The sequence below is a fragment of the Pempheris klunzingeri genome, chromosome 21 (genome assembly GCF_042242105.1).
Source record: "Pempheris klunzingeri isolate RE-2024b chromosome 21, fPemKlu1.hap1, whole genome shotgun sequence".
NCBI classification, from domain to species: domain Eukaryota; kingdom Metazoa; phylum Chordata; class Actinopteri; order Acropomatiformes; family Pempheridae; genus Pempheris; species Pempheris klunzingeri.
In genome coordinates, this window is record NC_092032.1 from 14,271,972 (window position 1) to 14,299,953 (window position 27,982).

The 27,982-nt window shown below is 41.6% G+C and overlaps 1 protein-coding gene across 3 annotated transcripts; it reads right to left on the reverse strand.

The window, feature by feature from the left end:
* Window positions 1-64: 64 nt before the first annotated feature.
* Window positions 65-27,980, reverse strand: esyt2b (extended synaptotagmin-like protein 2b). Of its 3 annotated transcripts, none has more exons than XM_070852768.1 (23): window positions 27,406-27,980; window positions 23,398-23,439; window positions 22,693-22,827; window positions 22,307-22,383; window positions 20,952-21,024; window positions 18,786-18,875; window positions 15,845-15,900; window positions 11,498-11,618; window positions 10,643-10,819; window positions 10,390-10,472; window positions 9,914-9,962; window positions 9,194-9,283; window positions 8,959-9,054; window positions 7,386-7,448; window positions 5,253-5,327; window positions 4,099-4,185; window positions 3,829-3,978; window positions 2,419-2,771; window positions 2,041-2,139; window positions 1,652-1,783; window positions 1,324-1,429; window positions 1,182-1,231; window positions 65-1,079 (listed from the first exon to the last, which is right to left on the reverse strand). In XM_070852768.1, the coding sequence occupies exons 1-23, from the start codon at window positions 27,805-27,807 to the stop codon at window positions 1,010-1,012; spliced, it is 2,676 nt and encodes an 891-aa protein (XP_070708869.1). In that variant the 5' UTR covers window positions 27,808-27,980; the 3' UTR covers window positions 65-1,009. The 3 variants fall into 3 exon arrangements, with proteins under 3 accessions (XP_070708869.1, XP_070708868.1, XP_070708870.1); XM_070852767.1 differs by lacking the exon at window positions 7,386-7,448 and adding an exon at window positions 8,089-8,190; XM_070852769.1 differs by lacking the exon at window positions 7,386-7,448.
* Between the last annotated feature and the right edge of the window lie 2 nt (window positions 27,981-27,982).

A 27,982-nucleotide genomic window follows, 5' to 3' on the forward strand; every position in this document is an offset into this window, starting at 1 on the left:
AGACAGAAGGAGGAAAAAACGAGGCCTTTTCACAAGAGAAACCATTTATTTTTCAAAACCCATGAGGCATCATATCAGTCAATGTAATAACATTAAGAAGGCAAAAAAATTAAATAGCATTTTCCTTTAAGGCACAGGATAGATATCAAGAAAAGTGTTTGACTGACTGCATGGCAAAACATGTACAAGCCTATGTGACAAAGCTGTGTCATCGACAAATTCTGGCAGCTTTGCCCATAAAATGCAATAATTCTAGTCTCTGCTCGTATTATTCACTTAGTTTGGAGTCACATTTGGTTTGAATGAGAATCAAACCCTTATTCAAGTATCCTTTATATTGTTCACATCACACAGTACTTGTTCTCAGCCCTAAAATGCCCAAAGGTCTCTTATGTCTGAGTCAATGTTCAGAACAATATAACAATATTGCACAGTCCTTTTACAATATACAGAGCAACGGTTTTAATCTTTGCATATGTGCATTCCATGTTTGTAATCAGGCATAAAGAACAATAGGAGGTAAACAATCAAATAACACTGCAGCACAAAAAATATCAAAGTCAAAACTGCTACTAAAACCTTCTGTTGTGATTGTTTCCATTTCCTTTGGTAAGAGGTTTTTTTTTCAGACAGGTTGGACAAACAAATTGGACAAAAAGCAGTAACAATTTTGACTGATTTCAATTTAACTCCCCTTAAGGAAACATACAGTAATGCCATGGAAACCCCTGCAAGTCCCTCTAACAACATACCAGCAACTTGATATTTACATAAAACACTGAAAACAGAGACAAGGCAGTTAGTGTGTTTCAACCCATTACAATATGTTACAATATCCCCCAACTGCGATCCTCCATGACTGAAATAATGATATGAAAAGTTTGAAAAACGTCTTTGCATGCTGAAATGATTCCTGTACACTATATGGAAAAGAATGTACATGAATACAACAAAATGATGTGCCCTTATATTAACAAGATCACTATATTACAGCAGAGAGGTGGTTTCACTATGTGAGGAGGGGGTCATGAATACTTCTTATGCCTTGAGACGTCAGACCATCTTCACTCAGATCATACCTGCAAGAGAAAAAAATACAAATGAATATATGTTAAAGCACAAAAATAGGCTGTTTAGTACTTAAACTGCTGCACTGTGCTTAAGTTTAAATAAAGGTTTACCATTGTGTCCATCCTTTTGATATGTCGTCCCCACTTAAATCTACCATCACCTGCAATTTAAAACGAAAAGCAAAAGAGAAATGATGTTTTTGAACAGTGCACACTCATAATGACTGCCAGAAACAAAACCTGCAGCAGTCACCTTTCCTAAAAGCCCTTTGTGTTTGGACAGGATGCTCCCTCCGTTCTTCACCGCCACATCCAGAGTTCTCCTGTGGAGCTCCACCATCGATACACTAAACTCAAACCTGCAGACACACACATTTTATGCAGATAAACAATTCCTACAATTAAAATGTTTTAGTTTAAAAAAAACAGTCAAGCATCTCTTAAGCGATTAACCCCTAAAGAGAGGACGCGTGTGAAAAGCCCGGCAGCTGCAGCACATATCTGAGCAGTCATAAATAGTTTTTAGATTACAAACATGCCACTGATTTTAAGCACGAGATAGTAATAATATCTAAACCCACGTCTGATCATAAACAGGGTTAAGGGTCCTCTTCATCGTGCTGGTCTTCCTCCTCCCCGTCCGGCTCTTGTCTGGCAGCAAATAGAGGCGTATGAAGGGATCTGAACTGTCTTTGGTGAAGGCTATCAAGTTACTGAGGACACACACAGGACAAAAATGTTTCACTCACATGTTGCAAGGCACATGCTGTTTGATAATAATAATATAATGGCTCATGTTCATTCGTAAATGCTGTACGATTCAACACCCATACATTACATAAAGTACTGAGACTTGGGCCGAACAACAAGGACAAATGAGTTGGGGGGAAAAAGTCCTTCAAAAGGAAATGAATATATCTGTCAAAAAGCAAATTAAAATAGAGCGTATGATGGTAGATGTGGACCTCACCGGCAGGCGTGCACCACCACAATAAGTTTGTTCCTCTGGGAGCTGTGCCGAACTGTCAGCTGGACCTCACCCAGGGGGAACTGGCTGGGGGCCGAGCCACTATAAACACAACCGAGTAAGTCAGTGACACTTCCAGAGTGAATTTATACAGCAGGAATGATGCAGGGAGAGACGGAAAGCTTGACAGATAGGTAGTCAGATGAAATATTCATAAAGATGACATCCTATCAGAGGGAACTGCAGAATTTAAATCAAGTACGTCAAAACAACGCAATCCCTGAAATGAGGAGTAAAGAAAAATAAAGCAAAAGAAATTAAGAAATCGGATGGCCGTTCTATATCATAAAAATAATGTATGGTATGTTTATATATATTTACTTCTGCAGCTGACGAAGCCTTTGCTGAAGCTCCAAGGTGGCGAAGGGCAGGGAGATATCCGAGGCCAGGCTGGGGGTGGACTCCTTATGAGGCAGGTGTTTCTGGGAGCTAGACATGCAGCTGCTCAGGTTGGACAGGCTGCGGAGAGGGCTGGCCGAGTACGGCTCGCCGTCCCTGTGCTGGAGGGTGAGGGTGGAGGCGTCTATGGGCGGCGGAGGCGTGGGCGGAGGCAGCGGGGAATCTGAGGTTGACGGTCTCTTTGAGGGGGCCGCTGTTGGCTGCGGCACACTGGACTTCCTGACCTGGACGGAGGAGGGCTGGTCTGAGGATACCTGCTTCTCCAGGGACAGGATCTACAGAGACAGGAGGACAGGTTACAGCTGGAGTAACAGTCTGTGTGTGTATGTCACTTCCTGTCAAAGTACTGCAGTGACAACTGTAAGTAAAAACCTCTACAAAAATGAATTTTCTTAAAGGGATTTGGTTAGGTTGGTGATTTTACATACTTTTTAGTGACTAAAACTATCATCTAATCTAATCATCTAAATCATTTCTTGTAAAGCAGTCTTCATACTGGTGATACTGCTGAACAGTTTATTGTATTTCCGATGAGCTTTGTACAGCAGTTTGGCCAAATCTGTCCGTATGCTGCTATCTATCTTTCTACAAAAGGCCACTTGTCTTTCTTAATATCCATAATGAATCTCTGTATGCTGATTGTGATCCAGCACAAGAAACCTATTTCAGCGTAGGTCAATATTTTGATGCGGCTGCAATCATTTTTTTATTTGATCAGCTGTGATGATTCAATACAAGAGATTTCACCCAGTGTCAGTGTCTCGAAGGGCAATGCAATTTACTTGCGAAGGTATCCTGCGTTTTCATGCGGTAACTGAAATGATTGTCGTCTGAAAGAGAAGGTCAGTGTTTCATTAGTGTCATGTAATGACAAGGCACCTTTATGATTAAGTTCAGGGGTTGAACTGGGGTTTTATGAGGAGGCTTGTCCAGTGAGGATGGGGGGGTGGGGGGTATGTGTAGGGTGGTTTCCACAGACAATACTGTCGAAGGGACTATTTCTTCAGTGGAAAGCAGTTTTTTGGCTGTACACTGACCAGAGTAACAGTGTCTGATTGTATCTAACTATCCAATATTCCAGATACCACTGGGGAGAAGCAAGAATACTTTCATTTCTATTCTATTTTATTTACTTATTTATTGGTAAATTGGCTGAAGCCTCTGAAGTGAAGAGGGTCAACTGTGCCACTCAGTACACGGCCTGGTAAAAAGCCCTTCTGTCTGAATCAGCAGATCTTGAGCGACTGTTCCGGTTTCCGCGGCCTGACATGAAGAACCCTCACATCACTAATGCATACAGGACCGGTGAGAAGTGATGCAGTCCATTTTTACCCTCAGGGCCATCTTAAGTTTGATGGTGGAGCTGGGTCCAGAGTTCTTGAGAGGAAAGCACTGAGTCAGCGTCATGTCCTCCTCCGCCAACAGGCTGCTCAAAGGCACCGTCAAATTACCCAGGGTGCATTTGTGCTTGTCATCTTTTACCTGTGTATTAAGAAAAAGGAAGATCTGCTTTAAGATAAGTCAGCTATTTTTACCACTTGGTGAGTGGTGCGTTATCTTATAAAGAATAAATGTCATAAGTGAAAATGCATGCAGCATCACCTCCACTTCCAGCTCCTGCCTCCTGGGATTGTGAACGAGGAATGAGAAACAGTCTTCCCACAGAGGCTCCTTGGTCTTGTATCGGATCTTTACGGGCAGACAGGTAGTCGTTTGTTGGTTGTTAATTAAGACACTTGAAAGCAGCTAATTAGAAACCCAATTTATCAGGAGAAATCTGTCAACTTTTCCCCATAATCGAAGCACTACTACAGCTAAGATGTATATGAAGTTCTTCTGGTTGAACCATTAGTACAAAAAATTAAGAACTGCGTTTATCTTCAATAAAAAGTTCAACATACAAATCTCTGTACATTAAAAAACTACATTGACAAATTAACTACAACTCCCAAGGTGCATTTCATCAAGAAACCTCTGATCACAGACTTTAGAATTATGTCACAGAAGAGGAAGAGGCTAAAGATTATGGTGTCAAGAAAACTAACAACACAATCTGCAGCACCTCTGGATTGTGGCTCAGTTTTGGATGAATGCTACAGCTCTGTTTGTGCCTCTTATTGGCTTCATCTCCATAACGACAGCAGCAAACACTCATGGGTATTGTCATTTTGTTGTTGTTTTTTTACTTGTCTGCCATCCAATCTAAACTGACAAGACAAGACAAGAAGCAAAGCTGAAATAGTTACAACTTGTGGCCACAACATTAACCTACAGGATCACAACATTTTACATTTAGTAACATTGTTGATTTCATTTAAAGAGAAATTGGAAAATGGCAAAACAGAGCATCAACAATAATTTGGTCCACTAAAGTGATTCCTCCTGAATAATTTCCCTTTTGAACTCTACGTAGAAATGTCCCATGGGAAATCTCTTTAGCCGACACTTAATGGCACGCTGGAGGTCATGATATCTCATTCAGTTCTCCTCTGCAATAATTTTCAGTTGATCTCTCTCTTCATTCAACAATTAGACGGAGATCTTCTGAGAAATATCGAGAAACATTCTGGCAAACATAACTGCTGTTTTCAGTCTTTGGTTGTCCTCATGCTGCTGCCTGCTTAAAATTGCAATATTATGAAAAAAATTCCCCTGTAGAGGTAAAATTCTTCTTCTCACACAGAATTGACGCATAACGTCAGGAATAAATGACAGAATGTGACAATATAATCATACTAATGGATGCTGTGACTCACCTTACTCTCAAGTGCTTTGTGTCCAACAGTGAATTGGACGTAAGGGGAGGGTTCGCTGCTACTCTTCTTTGCAGACTATTACAGAATAAGAGAGAGGGAGCGTTAGCTGATTCTCCTCACTGTGACACAGAGTGCATAAACGCCACCAACAGACGACATAATTAACACCCCAGCTCAAACATTTGCTTCTTGAGATTCTGTATCAAGCACACAATGGTGAAAGACTCTGCAGTTCAAAAGGGAAGGAACATTACCATACGTTTTGACAAGCAGGGCTGCAGGCACAGAGGCTACCAAGGAGACTGCCAAGCATTGTCTCCTCTTCTTTCTAATTTTAGCATGCTGGGTTTTGACAGCTAAGTATTTTTCAGTATTCCTCACAGAACAATGATACCCTACATATCTACAAGCCAGGGGGAAGGTCTTCACTTATGCACTAACCTATCCCTTCTCTTGAGGATGGTGCTTAAATTTGACATCTATTTCTCACCAGCATTAGAATTAAGCTTTGTATTGTACATGCAGGCAGATTAACACAATCCCTCCCTTTCATACTACTTGACCTGAGAAGGCACTTAGCACAAACAAACTATATACTTTACATACCTTTTCCTTTTACCCTGTTCAATTCTTTGTAGAATCCTTCTTTACCTGAATCGAGGGTCTAAGGATAAAAAGTGCTTTGCTCTCGCAAATGTGTGATTCTGGGCAATATGAATAAAACTGACTTGATGCCTGCAACTAGGTGAGGATCATTGGGGATTTTGTATTGACATATATACAGTAAATAGCTAACCTCACAATTGACCAAACTCACTCATTCTGCAGAACGCTTTGCAGATATTCAGTCTTATCTCCATGTTATTTGTCATTGTGGTGATGTGTCTTTAACAACTCAGTCAGGTTGCTGAAGGCAAGATAGCTGAAAGCTTTTGAGGTGCATAGTACAGTTATAGCTATACGACCTGATTACCTGTACAGTAACAAAGCTAACAGTGGACGTCACTGTGTGTGCGTTCTCAAAGTTAGACATGTCTGCTTCCATACATCTCCATTCTGATGGCGAGTGACGCTGAAAGACCTACAGGAAGACTTTGGCTAGGAACAGTAGCATTTTGAGATGTCAAACCAGCTTCCCACTGTGGACGCAATGAAGAAAATGAAGAAATGCAACAAAGAGATGCTGCATCACACTCAGGAGAATGTGATGCAGCACAGAGTGAACTAACAGGGGCAAACGCAAAGTATTTGTACTCCAGTTTCCCTATAATACCAAATATGTCACACACAGTTCTGCAGATAGTCTCACCATGGACTGATGGAGTGCAACTGCATGTGTGACAATGAAATATTAAAGGCAAGAAATGATTCATGCTAACTGGAACAATGCAGCAGTTTATTTCTGAGCGTTTGTGTAACCTGAAACTGTGCTTGGTTATGAGCAGCTCCGTCGTAGCTGGTTCACAGGCTTCTGTCTGCCTGTTTCCAACTGCATTAGTGTCGTACATTATAATGTATTCATTCAGTGCCCACTGTTTGTGGTTGCTCAGCAGCATGATAAATGCAGAAATGCTGGCCTGACAAGCATGACTTCCTGTTCCTTATCACTCCTGCATGAGGTGAACATGATCAGCTTCTTGATAATCAAACACACACTGGGCTGCTCTGCAGGTTTGCTGCTGAAAAGCCCGAATCGCTTCTAGTGCAATAAAAGTGAGCACATGTGCGGACAATTGTATAGGTAGGAGAATTCCAATTTCTCCTTTAATATGCATGCTGCAAAGGTAGCCACAGTTTCATTCAACCATAAAGGTTAAAGGCAATTTCTTCTTTTCCTTTAAATATATTCATGTGCAATATTAGACTTTTTTCATGCAAGATCACGAGTTAGCAAAGGTGGAAAATCATGGATCATTACAGATAAGAGGAAAGGAGTGTGCAGCACAAAAAAAGGCACAAAAGAGTCAATGCAATCATCCATCTTCATGCAAATTTAAAAAAGATTTCACTCTGCTTGTTTGATCATCAATCACAATCACATGACGCTGGATGGTGCACTTGAGAGCACAGGCGGAGAGCACAGATGAGACACAGGGTGTGATATGTGCATGCACTCCATTTTTCCCACGTTACCTTCAGGGCCTTAAAGACTGAGACTTGCTTCAACCCGTCATAGGTGAAATCTGACAGGTTGCTCTTTAAGCCACAAGGAGATTTGGGGGAGAAAATCACACCCACAGTTAGTAGGACGAGAGTGGTCGGGCATGGTTGAGAGGCATGAGAAAAACCCGGACAAATATGATTGAAACATGGACAGAAAGATGAATGATGTGGGTGATAAATAAAAAGCAGCATGAGGGGCGACACTGTTGATGCTGCTGGGAGCTAACAATGAAAACACAGGTCAGAATAATGAGGGAATTTACCTTCACGGAAGATTTAGAGGAGCTTCTTTGAGACATTGTGGGACTTTTTTTGTAACAAGCTCCAGGCTTTCTGTATCTGTACAGCTAAATATTATTGGCCCACTGATACAGACAGAGTGAAATATGAGCGAGCTCTTTGTAATGTAGATATCTTTAACTGAGCGCCTTATTCAACAGAATATTCATCTGACTAACAAGCAGGCATAGCTGAGTACTCTGCTTTGAAGTGTCTGCCATGTTAATGGTTATTGTTCACTGGGGGTAACTTTAATCAGACATCATAATAAAACCGTGCAGCTAACACATGCTTTAAAATACAAGTTTCAAGGGCTCCTGTTACTGTAAAACTCACATCAGCGCACACTGCTAATGCTAACACTGCCAGGATGCAAAAGTTCTGGGGGACTCACAAATATTGTTTTATACTCTGACGTATTGCTCTCACAAAAGACTAGGCCAGATGCTCTCCTCTCACTTAAGTTTCCGCAGCCTAAGCTGCCCGTGAAGACGCTCTTGGTTGGAGAGGAAAGAGAATAAAGAGAAAAATGTGGAGTTATGAGGGAATGGCTAAAAAAAGTGTCATTTCGTAACTGATGGTGAAAAAGCAATTCAGAGTTTTTAAATCAAACTGAAGGACTGCTTGGTTATTTACAGCCTGCGGGTACGTTTTACCATATTTTGGTGCAATGAAAGCTTTCAAATCATTTCAATCACTGTAATCAGGTATAAGGCTCCTGAACAGTGAGATTTTGGAGGTTCAGAGTTGGACACTGGAGCCACAACATCCTGATGTAGGAGAATGCTGATCTACAATAACTTGGTAATAAAACCTGCTTGAAACATATTGACCCGTTTGGAGCTGCAGGCTACATCCTTAATAACCAGGAGTTGGTTGTATAGCTTGGTTTGGAGAAGCTAAGATAATGACGAAAATAATAAAATAATTAACATCCTGCCGGGGTTGCTAGGTTCACCTGGAGGTCAGAGTGCAGTGAAAACCAATTCTTAAACAACACTGAGAGCAAGGCGATGGAGTCACTCATGTGTCACAAAGCATGAAACATTATAGTAAGAGGACCAGTAATCCTTAAACAAGCGTGCTCCTCTGGTATTTCTTACTAAACTGGTTCAGAGTGTTGCCAAATGTGGTGTGTATGTTTTGGGTGGAGAACAAGAACCCTGCATAGGCCTACGTAAGCTTTACGTAAGTGAATGGCTTTACGTAAGCACAACAATAGCATTGCCAGCATCAAAATAAAGTGAACATTGCAGTATCTTACTGGCAGGTTCTTTGCTGAGTCCAGATAGACCACAAGCAGTGCTGACGATAACCCATCATTGGCCAGGCTTCTGTCTGCACGCACACTTCGCAGCACCTGATTAGACAGGAAAAGACAGAAAAAGACCACAGAGAAAGATGATGGGTCTGTATCAGACCTCTGTATCAGTAGCAGTAACACGGTGACAGACAATATTCGCTCTGTTAAAGCAAGAGGGCTTGTTTTTTCAGTGTACCTGGTCCAGCTTCTCAGGAGTGGAAAGCAGAGATAGCCACTCCAGCTTTAAGTGGAGTTTCCCAGTAGAAGTTTCTTCAAGGTCAAACCACTGCAACAGTATTACATAACGTTAAATCATTGTTTGGTAATTGAAGGGACCAAAGTAGTGATTTTTGTAACAACTGGGCTATAAAAGTATTAACAGTTTTTTGTCAAGAGTTAGATGAACAGATCGATTATATCTGTGCACTAAATTTGAAGCTACAGCCGGGTAGTTTATCTTAGAAACAGGGCAAACAGCCTGCCTGGCTCTGCTCAAGATGAACAAAATCTGCCTAGCCACACCTCTAAACCTCACTGACACTGTACTGTACATTTTGTTTGCTTAATCCATACAGAAAAACTGCTTAAAAACAAGAAGCTGTGGTTTTACTGTGCTTTACTATTCCTTGCCTGAGTGCAGTGACTTTGAGGTGCTTTTGGGCAAGTTTTGTTACCTTTGGACTGAGCCAGTCTAGCTGTTTCCACGTCTTCAGTTTTAATGCTAAGCTAAGCTAACCAGCTATTTACTGTACAGAGTGACATCGAGCCTCTCATTTAACTCTCAGCAGGAAAGCAAGCGAGCCTCCTTCCTAAAATGTCGAACTATTCCTTTGAGATATAAATTGTATAAACTCTAAATGAAGTCTAATTACATGAGCAGTCATATTTGGCCATAAAATGTATTTATTAATTTTACCTCATCAACCTTCTGTTCTTTGTGCAGCTCAGTCATATCGATCATCAGGCTGTGAATAACGACAAATAATTACTCAAATTGGAACAGCAAATAGTAAGCAGAAAAATCATGTCAATTAATCAGAACAGAGGGGGTCCAGTTATTGATTGGCTGCTTTGTGCTTCCAAGGCGGGGAGTAGTGTTTCAGCCTTGGGGCAAAATCAATTTGCCCTTGGGTTTGGAACTGTGAGATAACACCTCTTCTTTATTTTAACTGACGTCTAACAGCACAGATACTTTCATTACACCTTCCGTTCTGGTTTTCAGAGAGTGTTTGGGATACAGTTTGCAATGACACACCAGGTCCATAGCTTGTGTATATATAACTGGACTTTCACAACAAGGCTTGTGCACATTGCTGAGGTGCAAAGAGACCTTGTTTCCCATGAAGGATGAGTGATTGGATCAGAGCAGGGCAGGAAATGAGAGAAACTCGCCTTCCCAGGAAATCATCTTTGTCCGGATCCTCGTCAAACAGCTCAATCTCGAGGTGCTGACCTGAGTTCTCATACACCAATGCCTAATGAAGATAAAGACATATTGATGCTTGTTCAAGCAGGCATGTCCAGTCAATAGACAAATTACCTATGTTAATGCACATTGGGAGAATACGCTCGTTGTTAACAGATGGTAGTAGTATTCAAACTGCACGTTCACCCCGTACTCCAACAGACATCCCAAACTTGTTACCTCGTAAACCTCGTTCCACTTGGGGTGGAGGCTCTCCTTGACCGTCTTGCTCTGGAACAGCTGGTTGCCGATCTGCAGGACGCCGTACGGGTCAGACTTGCCCTTGATCAGCCCTCCCAGAAATTTATCCTTCCCTTCCAGATCCTGAGCCTCCAAGAAGTGAATCCTCAGGACTCCCTGTGGACGGATGCAGAGTGCGGCGTTAAGGGGAGCAACTCCGAAATAGCAACCTCTGACACTTTGAGGCCACAGCGGAGTTAGACTTGATAAGATGTGACATTACCTACTGGGTGTCATGAGGCAGTGCAAGAGGAAACTGTGCCTTGTTACTGGGGGACATTGCTGCTTAATAACTGACTGAAACAATTGGTGGATTACCAAACTTGTTATTTATTAATTTCCCACGCAATTTTTTCAATCCATTGATCACTTGATCAGCTAATGTGGCTCCACATTAAATTCTGTTTGGCACAAATAGTAGAAAAGAGTGCAAACTCATACAATAATTGTCTGCAAAAATATCTTTAACATTACACAATAGCGTCTCCTCAACAAGGACGCTGCTTGCATTGAAATACACTCAAGTGTTTATCTTGTTGCCATGGATACCTGCAACAAATCCTTTACATGCTTTTTGGCTGCTGTGGCTGTTTCATTCTGTTTTAATGCTGCGATCTATATACAAACCCCCGATGACTATTTTCTTTTATTACAGAAGAGGTCATAAAATGCATAGCACACAGACCCAGTGAGATCTGACAATGATTCCCTTATGAAGCAGTCAGCTTATGAACTAACCCAAACAGTTAGAAGACACATCTCATATTTAGTTGCATTTTTACACTGCAGTGGTACCTTCGGCATGGGGAAGCGCAGCTTGGCCAGTTCCACGTCCCCGACCAGTGGGATGGTGATACGATTGGGTAAAACCAGGTAACTGTAGATAATGTCTTGGATCATACTGTCAGAGAAGCCACTGTAAGGACAGCAGGGTGGGTTGAGGAGAGGGAGAAAAGGAAGATAAACAGAATGCAGCAATGAATTATTTAAAAGACAGTGAGGGTGCCCTTGGGTTATAAATATTCTCCTTTAATCTCAGCTTAGTACAGTACATTTCTGCTTTACATGTGAGAAGATAGTAGGAAAATTGGAGTCGATTCAAGCATGTTGGTGCTTCTAGCCAACAAACATCTGAGTGTCTATCTGATTCTAATCTAATGATTCAACACACCATGACAACAACAATGACAGTGAGGGTACAGAGTGGCATCACCGCCGGCCTTCCTTTATTAATTTAACTATGGTGGCACAGCTGGAAAATTGCAATTGCACAGTTAGAAAAAATGGAATTAAGATAAAAATTCATCATCTGCTGTTCATATTCAGCAGATGTCCCTCTGTCCCTCTGTCCCTCAGTGAAAAACAGTTGTGATGACAACACGGCTGCCCATTGATCATGCAGATATCCTAATCAAAGGCAGTCGTACGCTGGCAGACAAATGGCTGTGATCCTGAAATTATCCCTGGGGTGATCCGAGGACTCTGAAAACACATCAGACAAATCTACTAAATCGGCTGCAGAGACACTTAAGTGCTGCAGAATTGCTGAATTGGACATTTGCTAATACGCAGCACCGGATGTTCCTATCCCATATGGTTTGTAGTTGTCCTCCATTGTAGCAGCTTACAGTAGCCAGGTGACAGCCTGTGTGTAATTGGTGTTATAAATTGAGGGAACTCCTATACTGGGTGTATTGTTAGATTTGGCCCAGGATGATTTCAACAGGTTCAATAAAATGTTTTCAAGCTCCACGGTCGCTGAAACAAAACCAGGAATGTTCACTTACACTGATTTCAAAATGAAGCAAGTGCATATTTGGTCAGTTAAAACACTGGATCTGACATCTGTTTTACCAATAAAAGGGTTATTAAGCCACAGTGTATTTTTTGGAAGAAAAAACACTGCATGTAAAATTTGCACAATTTAACCAGCAAAGATTAAAACCAAACAACAGTGAACAGAGTTCTTTTTCCTGTAATTCAAAAATCCATTTTGATGCTCCAACATCTTAGCAATTGAGTTTGTTAGACCACATAAATAAGCTCACAATTAGCTAAGTCTAACACAAGATAAACGAGTCCCGTTAAAAGTTTACTATCCTAACTTAGCCCAGTAGCAGGAGCGGCCGTCTTATACATGGCATAATCTGATGTGGTTAAGCAACCTTTTCCCAGCACCCTTTAGATCGTCCAACCGTCAAGTGAAAAGTCTAAAACAGCAATTCTACTACACCCACTAATTTCCTCTTTGCTTTCAGCTCCACTAGCAATAGGTCAGAGCACACCTGACCCTAACGCACACCAGCAAACACAGACTAAAGGTCAACTGATCCGTCAGGCTGAGTCCATCAGCACACAGCGAGCTGAATTATGTAAAACTGCTTTAGCAATAAGAACTAGTTTCTAAATGTCAAACCACCCAGATGTCAGCAATTCACAATTGGCCAGCAGCTATTTGATATTCTGGAGATTGGTTCTGAGTTTGTTGGATTTCCATGTAGGTGAAATAATACACTGAGGTTCGTGAATCAGTTGCAATATGAGAAGATTTACAGTTTATTTTAAAGTTTATTCTAACCTTGCAATTTATTTTTGTCATAAAGTTAACATAATTACAATGAGTAAGTCATAATCTTAGACAACATTAGCGACCATTTCCGAGGCTATTTTAGTAATGTCTGCAAAACCAGTTGCAATTCCCTTAAAAATATAAGCCTCCTTTTACATTCTAGCACAGCAGTGGAGCAGCACAGACGCAATCTGCTCTGAACAAAAACAATTAAATGAAATATACTAATTCTGCTTCCTGGCCATGTTGTTGTGTCTCACATTGCAGCAGCGGCTGTCTAAAGCCTGGAGAAGCTGTCATTTGATCAATCCTCAGCTTTTCTTCCAACCAAACGGCAGCTCCTCTCCGTGAGCCGATTAGAGACGTTAGGATTCTCTGCTGGGGGACTGATCAGAGCCGGAGCTTTTCTCCGGCTGAGATGTGAGGGTGTGAAGGGATTCCTGCCGCATCAGCGCTTATTACCCCCTGGTACCCAGTGGTACCTGCTTGTGTGTGCACACGCAGGGACAAAGGTGAAGCCGTTTCTTCAGTCATTTCAGGATAACAGTGCTCACTGCAGACCCAGACGCTGCAGATACTTTTAAATACACAGTGTGGTGCTGTGGGATTTACTTTGACCGACAGTAATGTTTTTAGCATTGACTGTCTAAAAGAAGTGGATGTAGCTTGTCTGAACATAGTCTGAAAAGTGAAGCCAATGTCCACGTCTTATATACAGTCTGTGGTTTTTAGCCATGCTAGTAGCACGTGTAGTTCTGTCAGTCCACCATTTTGGCTGAGACTAAAATATCGGAATAACTACTATTGGACAGGTTGCCCTGAAATTCTGTACAGACAACAATGTTTCCAGTTTTCACGTATTCAGTAAAATACCACAACATCTACAGCATGAATTGGCATAAAACTTTCCAGAGACATTCGTGGTTCCCAGAGGATGAATTCTAACAACTTTAGTGGTCTAGCACCATTATAAGGTTGATGATTGTGGTTTTGAATAAAACAGCTCTGAATTTTTTGGTACAGAAATTCACAACACAGGTGATTGTCTGACTTGTCAAAATTCAAGTTGTCCATATTTGATGAACCAGATTCTATTTATCCAACACTAAAGACGTTCCCACCTGCCTAAAGTATACTTCAGTGCTAATTCTCAAATGTTAACATGCTAACACACTAACCTAAGACGATGAACGTGGTGAGTATTACACCTGCTTGTTAGCATTAGCATTTAGCTCAGAGCACGGCTGTGCCTGAGATCGGCCTAACAGAGCCCCTAAAGAGACACTTGATCTTCTTTTGATCCTGATTCCAGCTCCAACTCAACAGCAATGAGACATCACAACATGTAAACAAGTAAGACATGTGTGGCATAGTAATAACGACAGGGTTCAGGGAGACACACAGGGCGAGCCTTCAAGTAGGCAGCTGATGTTGCCTGTCTGTCTGTCTGTCTGTCTGTCAGTCTGTTGCATTCAAGGAACTCTGTTACTGCAGCTACGATTTCACCATCTGGGCCTCTACTCCACCATCTAACCCTTTTTCTCCACGTGCCTCCCTTCCTCCACAGCCAACACACCCATACACACACGCACACACACACACACACACACACACACACACACACACACAGTATATTGCCTTACACTAACTACTTGGTTCCATTTCACCCCCACAGAGGACTCAACAGCAGAGCTGACGGCCACTGAGCGCTGCCTGTGCAAACGTGTCTGTTCACATCATAAGAGCATATGACCAGCAGCTGTAATCCCAGAAACCACATGCAGCATTCGTGCAAGTGTTCCTTTATTGGGGGTGTAAATAATGTATGAACCACTCAAGGCAACTGCTGGTAATTGTGTTGGGCTCTCTTAACTCTTAATCGACTCTCATTTACTCTCTCATTTACTCTCTGCACAGTCCACGTAACTACTCGAGGGGGAAAGACACTTAATATGAGAAAAAGATCAGAAGGAAACAGACTAAAAGTAGCTCATTTCCTGGTCTGGCCTGTTTTAGCCCAGTTGCATCATTACAGTCTTATCTTAATTTAGTTATTTACAGTAGTGGGCGCATGTAAATGTACTACATGTCACGCGCATTTTAAGAATCATTAATCTCATGTTTCCTTGCCAAAAGGTGAGTTTACTCATAACAGCTCAGTCTGGTCAAGGTCTTTATCACAGTGGTAAAACGGCCCAGGCATTCAGCAGGTAAGAAAAAAACATCTTTAGCAGGAAATACTTTCAGTATATTTGGTGTAATTTATCTTCTCAGACACTGAAGAAGCACCCAGTTTAAATACACCCTTAAAGTCCAGTGAAAATATCTATTTCAGATATTTAGATACGTCTATTTTATTTCAGATTGTTGTTGTTTGATACTTGATAACAAGGACTCCAAAATCACTCATCCCCTAAAGGTAAAATACATGAATGAAGTTTAAAACAATGCGGTTACATAGCACTGTGCTGTACGTGTTTGACAGCATAACCAAAAGTTGACATTTGTTCAGTTTCCTGAAACCAAACACTGCAAACCAACTTACATTTCTCGATAAGGAAGTTTAGACTTACTTGAGCCCCGGAATGTCAAGTATGTTGGTTAGACCGGTCCAGTTAATGTCCAGAAGCTAAAAGAAGAAGAAAAAAAAGGGAAGAAGAGCATACCAGTTGATCAAGAGCAGAAAGTGTGAACGAGTTTAAATCGATCCAAACACTTTACTTTATTGTTCCCTGCCCCCTGTGCTACGTTGCTGCTCATTTTGAAAACAAAGCACTACTTCACCTATTATTTCAGAAAATGTGTGACTTATTGTGGCTGGAGGTTATCTCACTGCCCACCAATTAGGCACTGGAGTGTAAATAATATAAAATGACAACCCTTGTTGGCCTTGTATAGTAAAAGTTTTTACCTTTTCAGTTCTTCCATTCAAGCTTACTTTACATACTAAGTGTTTAAATGGAGGCTGTTTGCATAATTAGCTAGTTTACAACAAGATAACAGAAGGCACAGATCCTTGTATGGAAATGAATACAAAAACCATCTGATATCAAATTATTTATAAAAGCAGCAGCTCTCTGGCTCTCATTAGTTTTCAGTGTATAATGAGGTCAGGGATACTGGTGTTTTTTCATGGTTGAAAGTACCAACCAATTTACTTTCAGGGTAAAACTGGCAGCAGGTATGTCAGATGTGGGAAAGGGAAGACAGTAAAGCGAAAGTGAATCAAAGAGAGCGCGGACTGCATCTGCTGAGACCTGAAACGCAGGTAGATCTAGATAGGTCTCTCACTTATCTTTGATCTTTTTCTGCCTCCAAGCTGAGGGAGCTGGTCTTAATGAGTCTTTCCCACCCTACTTTTCAGCCCCAGTTGCTTACTCTGCAGCAGATGCACTGAGCGCTGCAGGGGAGAGGGGAGCACTGCAGGGCTACAGATGATGATGTGGTGGGGATGTCTGAGTGTTGTACATGGTGTGTGTGTGTGTGTGTGTGTGTGTGTGTGTGTGTGTGTGTGGCAGGGGGAGGAAACTCCTGCCTGCCGTTCACTTCTACAAAGCGGTCAAAAGCTCTCGCTATTTTTGGGTGACACAGATGTACTGAAAAAACAGGAAAATAAATTAGCGTTTCCAACTATAAACCTAGAGGTCAGATTGTCAATTGGTTGATCGATTTGTTTGATACATAGAAAATTGGAAAAAAGTTATTCTTTTTTATTGGTGAAATAATGTGATGAAAACTAAAGAGTGAAATAGATTAAACATTATGGACAGATAGGCAGACACAAACATATAGCTGTTGGAGTTTATATGTGATGATAGAGATTAGATATTAGATTAGGTTACATTAGGCAAGGGTATTTGTGGGTAATGTGTGTGTGCATGTGCGGATATTTGTATGAGAGGCAGTGAAATCCCTGTTTAGAAATTATGCATTCAATATTGAATCCATGTTTGTTTGTTTATTGAAAAAACAATTTTCTGGAGTCCATAAAACTTAAGGGCCACCTAGCGACCTCTTTCCAGCATGCTTGTACTATAAGAAGTAGATACCAGGCCGCCAATCACACTTGCTTCCAATATTTCCCATTGCAACAAAAAAATCCCCTGCAGCACAAAACACATTTTTCACAAAGACCACTGGTGTAAATGAGGCGTCTGTAAAACTGTTAACAGGACCTCCAGCTATAAAGCTAGTCAGTTATTACTAACTATTAAAACTATTTCTTCGAAATCTAAATTTTGTCATTATCTTGGACATTTTGCTGCCTAAATAGTATGAAGTAGATATGCTCCACTGCTTGATCCTAATTCATAAGTCCTTATTTAAAGTGTGAGGCTGTTCAACTGAGCCTGAGCAGAGCAATGAAATCTCTCTAGAGGTCTCAGAATGTGCTGCATCTTCTTATTTCCACTGCACAGAGTCACATTAGTGCGATCACACAAACCTGCCGTGGCCAAGACCTCTTATGGTCTGGAAATGTTTCTATTTCATTTGGCACTCGGGATCAGACCTTGTTTGGCATGCTGAAAGAAGGACGATGAGTTATTTGGATTCCAGGATACATAATGTTGTGACTTTTTTTTGCAATTCATTTTCTCGCTCCTCCAGTGTACCAACTTAATGTTCCACATCTAGAAGCAGGGAGAAGATTGAGATGTAAAAGTGTGTATCTGTGTGTGCATATGTATATGTGGGACTGCACCAGGATTTACTGACTAGAGCTGCTGCCTTCTCTCCTCAGCCTCCTACTGTAATATCTCCACCTTGAGCTGTAGCTGAGTGCCTGGGGTAGAGAAATCTGCCAAAGTAGGGCTGGCTTCATCTGCAGCTATTTAAAGCTCTGTTATAGTTCCACTGGGTCCTCCCATTTGGTATAAATCGGTCAAACATTTTTAAGCTGTGCAGCAGTGGCTCTTGCACGTGGGTTGAACAAGGAGATTGATGGAATATGCACTGGGAAATATTAAAGATCCCAGTAAATGGCCATGTGAAATGCAAATAACGTAAAGTGATGTAGAGTGTTCAAGCTGCAAGAGCGTAGACAACGTCGATAGAAATGCCAGAGAAAGAAAACAAAGTGAAATGAAACCAGCAGTTAATGCTGTAAAATGAAAGAAAACTCATTGTACTGTGATTCAGCTGTGATTTGACTCAAGAAATTAACATTTAAAGGCAAAAGTACATCAATTATTTATGCCTGAAAGAAAGAGAAAGCAGAAAACCAGCGTGCTTTGTTTTTATGAGGGGCAGCATTACAGAAATTAGTGAGAATATAAAAGACAGTGAGAACCAAACTGAGGTATAAAAGATATTCTTTGGACATTCTTTGTGATATTCAAAGAAATGGGTCCAACCTTGGCAAGAAAGACTATTTAGAGAAGAGAAAGACAGCCTTCAGTTTAAAATTTCTGATTATTTTGAAATGGTAGCAGTGTCACTATAACTTCCACTGCTGCTCTGTTAAACGGGTTTAAACTAATTAACTGATGTCATATGATCAGCATCCGGACTTACTGGTTTCTTGAGGAAAAACACAGACAGAGCTCCAATGAGAGGCATATCACCCAGCAACGGCTCCATCACCACTCTCAACACGCCGTGGATCTATGGAAACACAAGAGGGACACATTGACACACGCGTGCGTTAAGGGAACTCTCACCCTGCTGGCCCTCGACATTCCTCAGCGGTGGAGCCGTTAGCTGGAGCACATGACAGGTTGGAAACTCGATCACAGCCTGACTTCACACCTGCCCCGTGTCATCCTGCACCTTCTCCATAACATATTACGACAATTACAAGGATTATGGTGCTGGAAGTGCTTTACATGCGTCATGTGGACACCGCACAGCTGCTCTAATCCACACCGGGGAACAAAGGGTGTTTAAATTCTAGCACCAATATATTTGTTTTGAAGCTATATTTGTATTTTCAGGATGGATAGTTACAAAATCTTGCCCGAGTAGAATAGCCTCTGAAACATCAATTACAGCAGTGAACCCATTAGTAATAAAGCACCAGTGAAACTAATACCAATAACGCTCTTGAAGCTAATACCAATAAAGCTCTTTTAGCGTTTGGGTGCAGCTCTTTGAAGTAAATGTCACCGCATTCATTATAAGACTTATTTCTGTGGCAGAGGGACGCTCAATTTGAGACATAATTTCCGCTGACTAAAAACTTGGGAAACTGATCCATCACTCTGTTATCTGTGAGATTAAATCAGCCCCTTAGAAAATGGCAGGCAGTAAGTAAGTTTATAAATTCAGATAGATTCAAACTTCAATGCATTCGCATTAAACCCGTAAAATAAAACCTGTGACACATTTTACATCCCAATGTTGTCCCAAAGCCATGCGTCAGTTTCTAGCTTTAGGAAATGGTGTTAAACATTTATTTCAAGTATTGATTCATCTGTCTTCAGGACTAACTATGTCTTACAGGAAAGCTGACGTACACCAACAATTGACTGGAAAGAAACTCATAGATAAATAGGCCTTCCATTCCACTTCCAGATCCATTTATAAAAGAAAATGCACTTTGAAATCAATCTGAAAATGTAATTTATTTGCAGGTTTAACAGACATTTTATTATGAAATAGCTGTGGGGCAGAGTGGGCCACCATTCTATTAGTGAGACCACACAACAAGGTGATATTCAATAAATAATAATAGACCAATATGAGCCAGAGTTTAACCGCACTCCTCACAAAGCCATCATTAATCTCAGCGTTATCATGGATGTCAAACCCATCTGCTCTGTGTAATGTAAACCAGCTCAAGGAGTGATGGGGACTGATTAGTGGTTGATAATGAGATGGTGAGGTGCTGCATGTAGGTCTGCCTGAGTTACATAATGGGGGCAGCGAGCAACAAATGTCTCCCGGGGACAGACCCAACAGCACTCGGTCTCCAAGGAGGCACACTGATTGTTTTTTCTGCCTGTTATGTTCCACTGCGGCAACACGCAAGAGGGCCAAGGACATCCAAAAAAACAACACACACACACACACACAAAACACACACAAACAAAACACACTTAGGCACTACAGGGAGCAGCTGAATCCTCTCGAGGAGGATGATCAGAATTAAGAGGTTACATATCTTTATCATGCAAATGTTAAAACAGTATCAGAGCTGTTCACAACACTTACACATATGCACCCATGTGACAAAGGGTTACAAGCAGGCTTTGCTGTATTTTGAAAGGGTCTAAGGTTGGAAACCAAAGCTGTAGAGCAATTCTCAATGGCTGTTGTTATTTACTTCACTGTTATACGACTAAGTACAGCCTCATCAGTATGAGTACATAGTATACAAGTAATTTGTGCTTTTATATCAGCAGTATAGATTAAATTATACACTTACACTAAAAGCTTTATATATGGAGACATTTCAGAGACGTCGCTGCACAGAAATAATTAGAAATAAAGTTCTGGTGAAAGGAGAAAAGCTCCCGTCCAAATATCTTCAGTGTCCTGTTATTCCATGCTGTACATCCAGTACTAACAAATCCCTCTAAAACTAGTGCTGACAGGGCAGACCTTTGCCAGAAGTCACTGTGTCACTTTATATTCAGCGCCTCATGGCCCTTTTCTGACAACCATTGTAGAGGCCAAGACTCATGCCAAAGGAAAGTAACTCTGGGAGGATATGAGACAGACAAAAAGGATATTCCTTACCTGGATGCTCTTAATACCGGCTTTGCAATAGTAGCGTTTGATGTCTACATCAATCTCTGTGTTGCCAACAAAGCTGAGTGACAAAAAACACAAAATATGTCTGATTGAAACAAAATTTTTTATCAGTTTGAAAAGGACTTGTGGTCTTGTTTGGTCGGATGAGACATGAGATTGGTTCAGTTTAGACATCATAGAGACTGCATGTTTTATTCATTATCTTAATGGAGTTGTGTTGTTGTTAAACACAAACGTGCATCATAAGGTTTTCCCCCCTGATACGACACCATTCTACTCATTTAGCTGAAGGAGTCATATGTAGCACTATTAAATCTTGTTGTTTTGCAGACCTTTGAAGTTATAAATCTTAAGATCTGTTATTGTTAGTGGTAGAGTCCGCCATTCCCACACTTAATTTAAATTGTCTTCATTGCTGCATGTAAACCGGCATTACCACTTGCTGTTAACTCCCTTAACGCCATTTCAGAGCTGTACAGTTAATGTAAACCAAACATTTTCCCTCACACCGAACACCAAACTTGTGAAACAAACGGTGGCTTTTATTGTGAAGCTGTCACAGGGAATGCAAAATTATTTGCCACAGAGGTTAGCCTTGACAATACCCGTTAAAGAAAAAACACTACAAATATTTTCTGGACTGTGGATCAGTTTTAAATATTGCACGGAACAAGAAGGAATGGCCACAGAGAGCTGCAGGTGACTGCAGGTGACAAGTGGCTGCATACCACCAACTTCTCAGCTAGGTAACCCAGTCTACTGTGCTCTGCTTTGTGCAAAAAACTACTTGAGTTGTTTGCACACTTGCATTTACTATTGACTGACTGTGTCATTTGAACACTGTGGGTTTGTTTGGCTGCACTGTAAACAGATCCGTCAGTCACTCTGACTACACTGACTGTATTATTCTATTTTGTCCTTAAGTCCCTTAAAGTGGCATTCCATCTGTAGTACTAATGCTTACTGCATGTATGAGAAAAGCCTTTTGTGGCTCCAGGGGAAACTGCGAGACCTGACATTAACCACTACTAGCATAACACAGCAGAATCTCCCGCTGAATTGCTGTGTTTGAACTGGATTGTGGGCAATTTAGGCTTCAGGTTTTGACAAGGAAGAGAATAGTGAAGTAAAAAAAAACTAAGTCTTTGGTTTTCTTGCAACAATTTAGATGCTTTTCTCAAAAAAAGCTGTCCATCGTGAGTCCGACAATGTTATAGGAGTGCAATAATAAAACAGTGGAGAACTCTTTAAAATTCTGTGAAAACCATCGTGAACAACTATCAAGACGAATCTACACGGGTAAAACAATAATGATTTAAACAGGAATCTGGTAGGCTCACCTGATCTGTAGGTCCATGATGATCTGCCGTTTATCCACATTTTCTGTATAAACCTTGACCCCGTTGACCCTCAGGGGCTACACCGCAACACAAGAAACGATTATGACCACCGCACCACTCCAGTCCATCAACACTACACCAACGCCTCCACCCCTCCCACACCCCCACATGGTTGGCACAAGGTCGACCCTTCTCCTGACCCCACATGGAAACTATTTATGAAACAAGCACACATGTCAGCGGTGTGCATGTATGTTCACATTCAAGCTCCCACACGTCCTCACCAGTTGTCCCAACGGCACCTGCTGCCAGTAGTCTGTTTTGCCACTGCTGAATCAACACATGATCAGTCTTAGAACCATGCATTAACACTGAGAGGTGCTCACTTTGTCTCCTATGTTGATCTTGCTGAAGCAGAAGGTGCTCAGGTGGGCGTTGGACTCCTTCACCGAGGTCTCGATCGTCTCGTGGAACAGTTTCTCCACAAACTGGCAGATGTACGGCCACATCTGTTTAACTGCCTGAGGGGATGCAGGAAGAAAAGGCTGCACTTCAAAGAGAAATCATAGCAGAGTCTTAATGGGACAAACTAAAAAATGTTGCCTTTCTCCATCATATAATTATTCTAAAGGGCACGTATATGTATGTGCTGTCAGACTTTCTGGGATATTAATGTCACTGCGTCTGCTCCACTCCCTTTAGACTGCATTTGCTTCTTCATATCTCTCTCACTGTGAATAATATAGTTACTTTACAATCTTGTCAGACTCATACGCATCATGCCAGAACACTGTCAATGAAATTTTGATGTCAGCGTCTTCATAATTTTAATGCACGACGTGTCTACAGGTTACATCCAGGTTGCTGCCACAGGGATTCACAAGGGTTAATGTTTTTCACAGCGCTGCAGAAACGGGGCTGCATGTTAAGTCAGATGTGCTGCAGCGTACGGTGTGGCAACATTTACAGCACACAGCAGGATGAGAGAGCAGAGGAGCGACGGGCATCGCATTTACTCCACTTTATAAAAAGCAAGAAGGAGGGCTTCACTCAAGCAGACAAATTTATGAGACAGCCACCCAATTCTTTACCTTGTTTAGCCACTCCACACGCTCTACGTCTGGGAAGTGGACCTGCAATGGAGAAAACAAAGCAGATGATTTCAAGTCTATGTTGGTTTCAATGAGGCTGACAATGCAATATTTTAAAGTTCCACATACAATCTGTGCGCTGAGCTTTGCTCCACTGGCAATCATTTGAATGTAAGTAATGAGTGAAATTGTGAGTGAAAATATATTTTTTTCATTTTCAGTTTCAAAAGCCATCACTCTGGAAAAAAATCACTGAGTTCATTACCAGACGCTCAGATGCAGAATCACCGTGGTGGAAACCAAAAGTGTGCAGAGCTTTCTTCTCATCAGTTTCACATTACTATTGTATGTAGTACAAAGTGCCAAGTTAATCCCCTTCCCTGACCCAAACTTGAACTTTTACTTTAGAAAAACTTTCAAAATTGCTTTCAAAGCAGCTTCTGAGGAAAAGCCAGTTTGAACGTATCTCTTGGGCATTCCATATATTGAGGAAACAAGGTATAAAATATTTTTACAGAAATACAAGTTAAATGAAACAGTATCATCACACCATAATCACAACAAGCAACTTGCCAACTTCACCGTGCTAACACGTTCACAGTGACAATGCTAACAAGCAGATGTGTAGAAGGTACAATGTTCCCGATTGCAGCTGCTAATTAACACTAAACATCAGTGGCTTCTAGATGAAAATTCTAAAAACACTCCCAGCCAAATTGTCAGGTGCAAATTCACCTTCTTTAAGATTTAGAGACAGACGGCTTTGTTGTCAAATTGTTGCACTGAAGTTCACTGCAAGCATTTCATTTGAAACAGTTTCAGGCTGCTGTTGTATGTAGTGCAAATTTGTGACGTTAGTCACATTTCCAGAAAAGCTTGAAGATGTTCAGAATATTAAAACAACTCTGGCTCTCTACACTGCTACAGCAGCACAACCGTTTAATCACAATAATAATCATCAATACAAAAACAACTTAAGGGAGAGAGAGCAGGGATATGATGCATGAGATGATACAGGAGCTCATTGGTATAGAGATATTGATTGATATAAAAGAGAAACATTGAAGAAAAGAAGATTCACTCCTCAAACAAAGGTACAATAATGTTTACTCATCTATCTATTTATTTTCACCTGCATTGTATCTGTCTATTCTAATGATTATTTATTTAGTGTTTATTTATTGATATTTTTCTCTTTTCCGTCCTGATTATTGGGGCCTTGAGTATTTTTGTCATGTCTGTCTACAGTTTGTGTGGTTTGTTCGATGAGTAAAGATAGATGCCTCGTCAAAGGCAAATCTACCCACGAGAACAAATAAAATAGCCTGAATCTGAAGGTCATGTCTCCACAGTTTTCATTCCTCCCTGAAGAGTGCACTGACCTTTCTCTTATCACCATGTTTTGTCTGCTAGGTGTTGACATCAGTGCAAACTTTAGAACTGTTTTTTTTCCTGTGCATTCATGAATGTGGATGACAATTTACAGGTGAATTATAAAGTAGCTTCTTAATGCATTAGCGATATTTAATAGCACCTATATCCTGCTTTTAGTCCCAGTCCATCTCACTTTTCACTCATGCTGTGAGACTGAGCTGCAGTTGGACTAATCTTCTTGAATAGGGCATTGATTGAACATGGGGTAAAGGAAATGCCTGGAATAAAGTCAGCACCGTCCACAAAGGTGTGTGCACACACCGCCTTATTAAATAACAGATAAGCCAGGCTGCCTCTCCATCACGCAGAATTGAATTCATTTACTCCCTAATCTCAACAGTAAGATAAAGTGACGCGGCTGGCCGGAGTGCAAGTGAGATATGACAAGCAGAGCGACAGATACAATGGACAAGACTATTCTTCATGCAGGCAGCTAAAGTGCTTATTCAGCACTTATGTCAAAGTGTGGATAAAGCAGGGACAAGATCAGGAGGACATGGAACAGAAAGTTCTAGTTTGTGTGACTGACTCAGGCCAATCGTTTTGTTGTGAGGTGAAAAAAATGTAATTCTCTGGAGCAGATGCTTGTATGGCTTCATTATTACACCTGACACAGTGACCTTATTCAGAAAATGTAGGTAAAGCAATGGATGACAGACTCTAAAGGACACCTTTTAAGTGCTGGCTGAGAAATCTGAGCTGTGCGACAGAAAGTGAGACCTTCTTAGTTATTCAGCTGTGTTGGTGTAAAACTAAAAGGTCAACAGGGTTTTTGTCTTGAAAGCATAATAAACAGTCGTGTTTGGCCTTGTTAAATTAAGAAGGTTATTCTCCCTGAGTTCAAACTGGCCGAACAAGGGAACAAACCAAACTTGTTATTAATTACATAGTTAATGAGGCATCATATTCATATGTTAGCACAATGGGACTTATAGACTCAGAAAATCTGCAACAGTGAAATGTGAAAAATGCTTCAAGTGTGAGTGGCTGCTCACAGCCAGTGACTCAGGCTCAGTACATCTGAGGGTATCAACTGGAGCAGGGAGGAGTGGACTTCATCAGTAGAAGTTCAGGAACAGGGGCACTCCACTAAAAAGGCTTTGGTGGAAGCAGTGACATGTCCATTAAGGCCCACTGCTGCCTAGTAGGGAGAAACTGGAACCAGCCAAGATTTAGGAGCTCTACCTGTTGACAGTCTCCACCTCTGCTGACAGAGAAGTATCGATGCGGTCGCATGTGCTCGGCTCGTCAGTCTTGGCCGTGCTAATAGATCACCGTAAAGCTCTGGCAGGTGTAGTGTGATTTCTTGTGATGGTCAGCTACATCGCATGTGACCAGAGTTAACATGTAGTGCTTGATTTGCAGTTTCTTTTATCAACAGATAGGCTTAAGGCAGGGATGCTGAGGCCATTCAATAATGGCTCTTTCCTCTCAATGGGATGCTGTTGCTCTATCCCATCTACTTCCACCACCCCCGTTTAATAGCCTGGATGCATCCTCAGCCATGTGTCAGCAGAATAAGCTTTTTACTGCTGTAAAAACACAAGGCTGCACTGAGCATTATAGCTGATCTGTGATTCTGTCATATATCTGACATGGAACGTGTCGGATTTATAGATTGATAAGTTAAGCATCTGACACTTTAGAGGTACTCCAGTTTGCTGTGTTTTCATCTTAAACCACTGAGATCATCTGGGGTCCAAAAAATCTCATTTCCACTCCAGAGGATACCCAGTGGACTAATAAATACGACAACAGTCAGGTTATCTCTGTCCACTGGGCCTCCAGAGTCGATGTGGAGGATAATGTGAAATTTAAATACTTGTTCATTAACAGTGTTTAACCTTCATCAAGGAGACTAAGTGCATTCATTTACTATGACACCCTAAAAAGAAGCCAAGTAATTTACTGTCCCCTTAATGCTGTAATCCATCTCCCTCCAGGCAGCGGTTAACAACATGGATTACACGGTGTCTTACAAACCTCTTAAGGAGGGACACATGCTGCAGAAAAGTCACATAGCATATGACTGAGTGTCAACATGAGTTCTGCACTCATGGCATTACAATGAATTTTTAAATGTAGTTCTTTAAGAAATAATTAACGACAAGCTAAGCTGAGCTGCTGAGGGTCTTCGGGAAGGTTTCTTGGAGATTCCCAGCAAAGCCCTAAACATTTAAATGCTGATTAACCATGACAAGGAAAAGTCAAGAGCCCCAGTGTGATCCAACAAGTTTGCCAAGATAAACTGCTTCAGTACTAGAGGGAGTTACTGCAAGAGAGATAGCAGTCTGGATCCCAAAATAACAGGGACCCTGTGGGCATGTTTCCTTTCCAGCGTGGTGTCTGGTTCACCATTGTACCCTGCTGTATTTAGACTGGGACTCAGTCTAATGTCACTGCTGGGGGGGGGCAGCTGCTCCATCACAGCTTTACAGCTCATCTCTGCTCCTCCTGCTCTTGTCAGCTGATTGTTTTTTCCTGGAAACTCAAAAATATTGTTCACAAAAATACCACATGCTCTTCAGAGAAACAGCTCAGCCGGGACAAACGGCTGAGGACATTATTTCTTACCCATGGTGGTAAATCAGAGGTCGTCAGGCTCTGCTTGACACTTCTCTCCTCTTGATCAAAGAAAGCAAGAGCTCGGCTCAGTCTGCTGTGCTTCCCTCCCGTGTTCCTCCTCCACCAGAAAAAGATAACAAGTCCGATCAGCAGCCAGCTGAAGCTGAACTCAAAATAGCCCAGGACATAAATGGGGAAAATGAGCACAAAGGTTTTAGCAACGTGAAGCCAGGTTTGGGTGAGCTCCCCTGTGGAGGACAGCGGGGTGTCATCGGGTGTGCTCCCCGCTGAGGGGTGAGGAAAGTTGGGCTGAGCGGGGATCGCAGCGGCGTGTCCGTTCTCCTTGGGCGAAGCGGGGCTCGCATTGCGTGAATGGGCTCCTCGTACGCCTGTCATGCTGTCTCTCGACATGTCTCTGGGCTCTTCAAACTGTTAAAACGCGTAGCGGTTCCTTTGGGGCGCCTCTTCTCACGTTGGCTCACCTGCGCACCAGCCCATCGCCTTCACGGGAATCGTTGGCATTGACCACGTTAGTTTCCGTAACGACCAAAAGCTTGGTGAAGCATTCCCTGGTCCAGTCCCGTCC